Raw genomic sequence first — 7,792 nt, 5'->3', positions numbered from 1 at the left:
TTTCATCTCTGCAGCGAGGCCTTTTGCCATCTCTCAGTATCCCCAGTGCCCTAGGAGATGCTGGGAGCTGGGATTTTGGAGCACAGGATGAGCACACAACAGCCAAGTAAGAGGGAGTAGTAGGATGTAAAGGTTGCATCTGGTAACTTTATTTTTAAGGGAAAAATTACTCATTTAGCTTATTTTGTGAGTTTATCCTGGTTTTGTCAATATGAGGGAGCAGGTTCCTGTCCCAGTTTCATCCCTGCAGCCCAAGGAAAGGAGTGAGGGTGCCCTGTCCAGCTGTGCCCCTTGCTGTCATCCCTCTCCTGCATCCCGGTGTTTTGGTGCATGCACATAGGGTGGGAAGAGGGCCACTCCCCCACCTTGCAGGGCTTGGGGACAAGCTCCCCTTTGGGCAGAGCAGGCCCAGGGCATGTCTGCCTGCCCCTTTCCCTCCTCCAGGAGAGTCAAGGATGGTGCTGTGCTCTGTAGCAGCTCACTGCAGTCAGATCCTGCCAGAAACAGATCTGGGAGCATCTGGCAGCTACAAGTGTCTCTCACAAGGTGTGATTTTCCTTTGGTTTTGTTGTACTTCCACGCTCGCCTCGGCGGCTGTTGTTCCTTTCCACAGAGCCGCTTCCCTCGGCGGCAGAGATCCCGCCGGTCCGCACGGCCGGGGATGACGGGCCGTTAGCAAGGGGGACACTGCGCCGTGCTATTAACGCAGCGGGGGGGTCCCTGAGCACCAGAAAACAACAGGCTATTACAGAGACACAGCCACACTTTTCACAGCTGGATCCAAGCGCACTGATGCAGCTCCCGTGCTGTCGACGACAACAAACAGCCCTCCTCTGCGTGCCAGGGAAACGAGACTTGTGAGGATGGGGATGCCTGCATCCATCCCTCTCCGGCTCGGATTCTGCAAGGACAGTATCACTGCAAGGGACAGGTCGTTGTTTAGGATTCTCCACGGTTTCCCTTCTCATGGATAAGGACTGGGAGTTATCACGGATGCAGAGAAAGCCGAGACAGTGTTTTCTGGGGTCAAGCAGGTTAGGAGACACGATGACACTGATAATAAAGGCTGAACGTGCCATCATTCAAATCAGCGTGACGATGCTTCACCCTGTCAAGTGTCAGCTTGCCCCAGATGACAAATGTTCTCAGATCAATGGAGCTGAGAGATTTCACAATTCTGCATCCTGCGTAGTGCTCATCTCCTTGCACCTCTGGCTAATATTAGTAACAAAGATTTACCCTTCTCTAAATAAAGCAAAAAAATTAATAAAAATCCCAATTCAAACCATTCCCAGTGTTCAGGAGCCACAGAGGGAACAAACTACCAAAGCAGAGGAGTGTGACACCCGAAAACTGGAGAACCTCCTTCTTGGAAGACATTAATAGTTTATTAAGAAATACTTTCAGCCCTGATTTAACACTCATTTAAGTAGAAGTCCTTCTCTCTAGATAAGGTAAATCTGGGACGCTGCTCTGACGGTTGTTTTCTACAACTGTCACCAACCAAATTTTGTGGCTCCACACCACCACATCCTTTTATGATGAAGTTCCCTCAAAGAATAACTTGCTCGCTTTAATCATGTTTTCTCTGAGATTTATAGCTTGATGCTTATTCACTGACGGAGCTTCTCCACGTGAAATGTCACTAAGCCCGTTATAAATCGCTCCTGGCATTCCTGCTCTATCTTTTACTTGGCCAGGAGTATTCCTACCTGAAAGTGATAAATTCCTGCTATAACTGCTTTATGTGCTCCAGTAATTACGCTGTAGAGGGATGGCAGGGGCTGCGTGTGTGGAGGTACCGCCTAAAAAACAGAAACCTGTAAAAAGTGGGAGATTGGGCTGAACCCTGAGGTGCTGCAGGAAACACAGGCTGAGGGAAAAACCACTCCGGCAACCCGAAGCAACAGTGACTGGTGAGTTATTTCTGTTAGACTGAAGCAGGGGAATGGGCAGAAGAGAGGGAAGAAAATGAATTTTTTAAATTCAAGGCGGAAAGGTGTCGGCACAGGGGAAGGCGCCCTGCCTGGTCTGGGTGCCAGGCATGAGGGGTGGATGCCCTCAGCCCCAGTATGCTGTGCCCACCCACCTGTCTAAGGCCTCCTTTGGGTAGGGGATATTTATAGTGTGTTAGATGTGTTATAGATACACGAACACTGGAAAGACATATGGTATTTGATTGATTTGGGTGCTATTGTGGTATCTAGATGGGCCAAGACCAACGGCATGAGGTTCAACAGGATTCAATGCCAAGTCCAATAGTTTGGCCACAACAACCCCCTGCAGTGCTACAGCTGGGGGAAGGGGGGCTGGAAAGCAGCCCAAAGGCAAAGGATCTGGGGGTGCTGGTCAACAGCAGCCAAATATAAGCCAGTGTATGCCCAGGTGGTCAAGAAAGCCAATGGCATCTGGCTTGTAGCGTGGCCAGCAGGACCAGGGCAGTGACTGTCCCCCTGTGCTGGGCACTGCCGAGGCCACACCTCGAGTGCTGTGTTCAGTTCTGAGCCCCTCCGTTCAGGAAGGACATAGAGGGGCTGGAGCGTGTCCAGAGAAGGGCAATGGAGCTGGGGAAGGGTCTGGAGCACATGTCCTGTGAAGAGCAGCTGAGGGAGCTGGGGGGGCTCAGCCTGGAGAAAAGGAGGCTCAGGGGGGACCTTCTCGCTCTCTGCATCTCCCTGACAGGAGGGGGGAGCCGGGGGGAGTTCGGGCTCTGCTCCCAGGGAACAAGGGACAGAGGGGAAATGGACTGGAGCTGTTCAGGCCGCGGAGGTTCAGCCTGGACATCAGGAAGCATTTCTCCACAGAAAAGATTAGACATTGGAATGGGCTGCCCAGGCAAGTGGTGGACTCACCATCCCTGGAGGTATTTAAGGAAATGCCGGATGTGGCACTCAGTGCCACGGTCTAGTTGCCATGGTGGTGTCGGGTCACAGGTTGGACTCATATGATCTCAGAGGTCTTTTCCAAGCTAACCGACCGTCACTCCCTGACCGCATCCCGGGTTTCCCCCACCCCGCCCTTTCCCTCCCCTCAGGGCGGCCCCGCCCCGCTCGCGGAGCGCGGGAAGCGCCGGGGGCGGTGAGCGCGCGCGTGGCTCCCGCGCCTGCGCGGTGGCGGCGGGCGGGGAATTTAGAGCGGCGGCGGGAAGCGCGGTGGGAAGGGAAGGGCTGGGAGCAGGAGAGCGATGAGGGAGGCGCTGCGCGGCCGCTCGGGCAACCAGCCGGCCCCGGACGGCCACCTCCGCACTGTCGACCCCCCCATGGCGTCGCCCGGGCAGCCCTGGTCCCTCACCCGCGCCGCGCTGGGGCGGCTGGAGAGGGCGCTGAGCTGCTCCCGCTGGTAATGGGCGACCCCCTTTCCCTTCTCCTCCTTCCCCCGCGGTTCTTGCCGTGAGGCCGCGCGTGTTAAAAGTGCCGTGTTTCTCCCTCCTGTGCCCACAGCGCCGGCGTCCTGCAGCAGCCCGTGTCCCTGGGGCAGTGCGAGCACGTCTTCTGCCTGTAAGTAGCGGGGCCCGCCCCGCCGTGCTGTGGGCACGGGGCGGGGAGGTGGCACCGGCGGGGCTTCCTGGCCCTTTCGGGGGGCTGAGGGGGAGAGGAAGGCGGGAGCTGCCGTCCCCCTGTGGGTCCCCTGCCAGAGTGTTGGTTTAGGCTTCAGGATGCTGGCCTGGTGTGAAGGGAGCCCTCAGTCTGATGGAGGGGGTTGTCCACCTGTAGCGGGATTAGAACTGCAAAACAACTTCCAGTTCTCATAATCTTTTAACTTCTTCCTCTTCCTCTCCTCATAACAAACAAAAAAGGAGCAGCCTGGAAAGATGTTCCCTGTTTCCAAGGGGGTTTTGCTCTGCCGGAGGGGAGTGAGTGCTGCTTGTCCTTGCCCTGGCCTCCTGCTGTGCTGTGGCATCGCCCCTTCAGATCTCCGCTGTAGCTCCTCCTGTATTCCTGCCCGTCCAAACACGTTAGGATAGCAGGATTACCTCTGCTTACAGTTTGTTAAATAATCCGAGTGCTTAAAAAAAAAACGGAGTTATGTTGGAAACGTTCTGGTACAAAGCACTTCTGAGGAGGTGGTGGTCACTTGGCCTGTTTTAGGTCAACTCACTGCATCGTCAGTACAGGCAGAGTCTGAAATGTTTGTGCCCCAGAATCTCATTTGGTGGTGGAACCTTTTGGTTGCCCTGTATGTCACTGCTCTTCACAGCATGCAAATGCAGACATGGGGAGTTAAAAGGTCAATGGTATATCTTGAACAGTTTCTCTGCACAGCAGAGGTGTGAGAAGCCTGATAAAATATGTTTGTTACAGTGGAGAGGATAAATACCTTCTAACCTTTGCTTGTAAGCCAGTCTAGATATTCAGCTTTGCCTCTTGACACTAATCACTATGTCAGTAAAAGCAGAGGAAAACCCTTCCTCCCTGATGGATGTGTATCCACTCCCTGTATTCAGCTGCACCTTTCTCATTGGAGCTTACAGTGCTGAAGGCCTGAAGGGTGAAGTGCAAGTAAAATATTTTCTTGCTTTTTAAGGAATAACTGATTATAGGACAGATGCCCTCAGTGTCTCCTCCCCCAGTATGGATGTATTAAAAGATGCACAATGATTTATTTCTCTCCAGACATGTGTGCTCTTTCCCAGCTGTGGCTATTAATTGTAGAAGATTCTTGAAGAGGGACTTTTTACAAGGGTGTGTAGTGACAGGAGAAGGGGCAATGGCTTCAAATTGGCAAAAAGTAGATATTAGGAAGAAATTCTTCCCTGTGATGGTGGTGAGGTCCAGACACAGGTTGCCCAGAGGACCTGTGGCTGCCCCACCCCTGGAAGTGTTCAAGGCCATGGCAAGGGTGTGGAACCAGCTGGTCTTTAAGGTCCCTTCCAACCCAAGCCATTCTGTGATTCTGCTGTCTGGAGGAATTTTTTTCTTATTTGTTTCCTTTATATGACCTGCCTACAGATTACTTGGTAAAATAACCCCCAGAAGCTTGTACAGGTTACTTATAAACATGATTGTGTGGCTTAATAAATGTAATTGTTTAGTTGTTGGTTGTCTAAGGCCTTGTGGTTTCATTTTGGAAGATCAGAAGACAATGCAGTTTGTATTGGTGAGGCTGGAAAGAATAGCTAAGAGGAGCCTTAAGCACTCATTAGCAGCTATTTCTTGCTCCAGATGAAGGAGTCCATTTGCTGTTATCTGAGTTATTGTTATACCTAATCTTTTCTCTTTTGTATGCCTGACCTTTTAGCAGCAATTTGATGTGTCCTTTGATGACCGAGTCTTGGATAGCTGCTATTTTTTTAAATAAACCTAAGGAAATTTAGATTAATTTGTTTAGAAGCAAATTATGTAGGGCACGGGTCCACTCTGCAGTATTCTGACATGAAGTGACTCTGATCCACTGCCCAAGACAAACGTTTATTAATACACCTGGGAAGGAGCGGGGTGGATGGCCAGAGCTGGCTGCTGATAGATGAGGTGAAATATGTGAAACTAATGAACTGCAGTAATCAGGTCACACATAATAGAACTGGTTCTCCCTCAGCATGGTTTTATTATGTATGGGGATATTTATTAAGATCAGTTTCTGCAGTTTTGTCTGCGTAGCTCTACCAGGTTAGCTTCAGTCATTATCCACTAACTATAAAGCCCCAACAGCTAGAATTACTTAAGCAATGTTGTAGTATAAAGTCATTCTGCATTTCCTTTGCTGTGCCTTTTACAGGCATGGGAAACCTGAGGCTGACTTCCCCAGAGAATGAGACATGGTTGGTCCTTCCCTTTGCTCCAAGTGGTTTGTCAGTGTCATCTGGAATATGTCAGAGCCAGGAACTGTATTTCAGTCTCCCAATCACAGCAGTGTCTCAGCCACGAGGTCCTTTTCCTACTCAGAGCACAAAACACACCTGGCAGCAATTTTTGCATACCAAATTTCCTCCCTTGGGATTAGCTGAACGCATGATTCACGTGTGGTGTTTGAGGGAGAGATGCTGGTGCAGAGAACAGATCTGAAAATACCTTTCTCCTTAAAGGAAGTGGCAGTAGCTATAATTTTGGTATGTTTTGGTTGACTGATATGCTACTAGCTTTGGGGTGTATGAATGTTTAGAGTCAAGATGTATAGGTTCTGATCTTCTTTTTCTTAATATTACTGCCTTAATATTGCTTGCTATCTGTTCCTCTGAGTGTTTAACATGATCTGCTCACATTTACTTGTATGCCTTTGGCTAGAGTTGTGTGTGCTACGTAAGGGTGAGTAAGGGAGACTTTGAAAATTAATTCAGTCTTGGGTATTTGAAACCATGAGCTGTATTTAACAGGATAGATTGTAGATGAGAAGTAACAATGGCCCTTGAATGTTGCAGTTCAGATGGGAAAGCATAAGGGCTTCTCACTGGCCCAATCAAAAGAATAGATTATTTTAGGCTGCTATGGGGAGAGTAGTACTGCTGAGGAGGTACAGGTGTTAAATGACCATTACCAAGTAAATGTTTCCCCACCCACCCCACCTTGATCATCTGACATAAGTGTTCTGAAAGCGAGAGCAGTGATAGAATACTCTGAACACCTGCAGATCCTTGTGGGACTTCATATAGAAAAGTGTTCAGACAGGTGAATCTTCACAATATCAAGAAAATTTTAAGTGGGGAAAAAAGCAGAAATTATAGTTTACTGTGGGTTGGCTTTCTGGCACTTGTTTAAAAATGGAAGACTGCAGAATAGCAGGTGTGAAAGGACGTGTGGTTTTAACTGTTCAAGCCTAATTGTTACCTGGAGGCAGACAGCAGTGGAGATTTAGCATTTCTTGAAAATTTGGGTCAGCTTCTGATTGGGGAAGTCACAAGACACCACATTTTTCATGACAGTGTCCTGACAAGGCTCTGGACTTGGCTTGCTTAATTATGTTCGGCTTGTCACTTGCCAAGATAAATATGTGCTGTCCTGCATTTGTGACTCCCTGGTGGGGTTTACAACAGTGGTCTGTCAGGGCTAAAATAAGAGCTGCTCGCTGAGTGCTTGGCTGTGGGGCGGTTGATAGCGAGTACAGTTCATAACTTGTGCTGGAAAATGGACTTTTCATTTGCCTTTCAGATCCTGCGTGGGCGACTGCGTCGGCACGGAGTGCCCCGTGTGCCACGTGCCAGCCTGGCTGCAGGATGCCCAGATCAACCGGCAGCTGGACTCCATGATCCAGCTGTGCAGCAAACTGCGGGAGCTGCTGGGCACGGACACCCCCGGTAAGGGTCACCCGGCACGGCCGCAGGGTCCCGGCCGCTCCCTCTCATCTCCCAGGCTGTGTGGGGAACGAGCAGTGCGGCCCTGCTTAACATTCCGAAGGGCTCTTCCAAATCATGTTTGGGAAATTTGATTTGAAGAGAACTGTCTGTATGGATTGCTCGTTCTTTGAATCTGTTTTACGAAGAAATCCGCATGAGCGGGTTAGTCCATAATTCATTAGAACCTGTCTTCCAAAATTAGATGGAAGTGGGAGAGATTGCCAAGTCACGTGGCACAAACCAGGGGCCCCAGTTGTCATATCCTGTGCTCTTAGGTGAGCCCCAGTGTGTAATGTTCTGCACTGTATGAGGGGACCCTGTTAAAAGAATCAATGCATATATTCTCTGGCCCCTCGTGTTTCTGTGCACTGAGGCGTGTGTGCTGTCCCGGGAATCTTCAGTTTAGGGTTTCTGCACATGGCAAAAATTATGCACGTTCCTTGCCTAAAAGGGGAAGGAAGCAAGTCTTAACTCATTTATTTTCTGGTCCCTAACAATCTGCTGCAGTGGAGTTTTGTCACTGCT

General features: G+C 50.0%; 1 protein-coding gene across 1 annotated transcript in view; it reads left to right on the top strand.

Moving 5' to 3' along the window:
- Nucleotides 1-3,184: 3,184 nt before the first annotated feature.
- Nucleotides 3,185-7,792, top strand: part of BARD1 (BRCA1 associated RING domain 1) — a 40,949-nt gene continuing 36,341 nt past the window's right edge. The window contains exons 1-3 of the mRNA XM_017828481.1: nt 3,185-3,339; nt 3,441-3,497; nt 7,083-7,228. Of these exons, the coding sequence (XP_017683970.1) occupies nt 3,185-3,339; nt 3,441-3,497; nt 7,083-7,228 (358 nt within the window). The remainder of the gene's footprint in view (nt 3,340-3,440; nt 3,498-7,082; nt 7,229-7,792) is intronic.

Source organism: Lepidothrix coronata, unplaced genomic scaffold (assembly GCF_001604755.1).
Source record: "Lepidothrix coronata isolate B3197 unplaced genomic scaffold, Lepidothrix_coronata-1.0 Scaffold149, whole genome shotgun sequence".
Taxonomy (NCBI): domain Eukaryota; kingdom Metazoa; phylum Chordata; class Aves; order Passeriformes; family Pipridae; genus Lepidothrix; species Lepidothrix coronata.
This window is presented reverse-complemented; position numbering and strand designations above follow the sequence as displayed.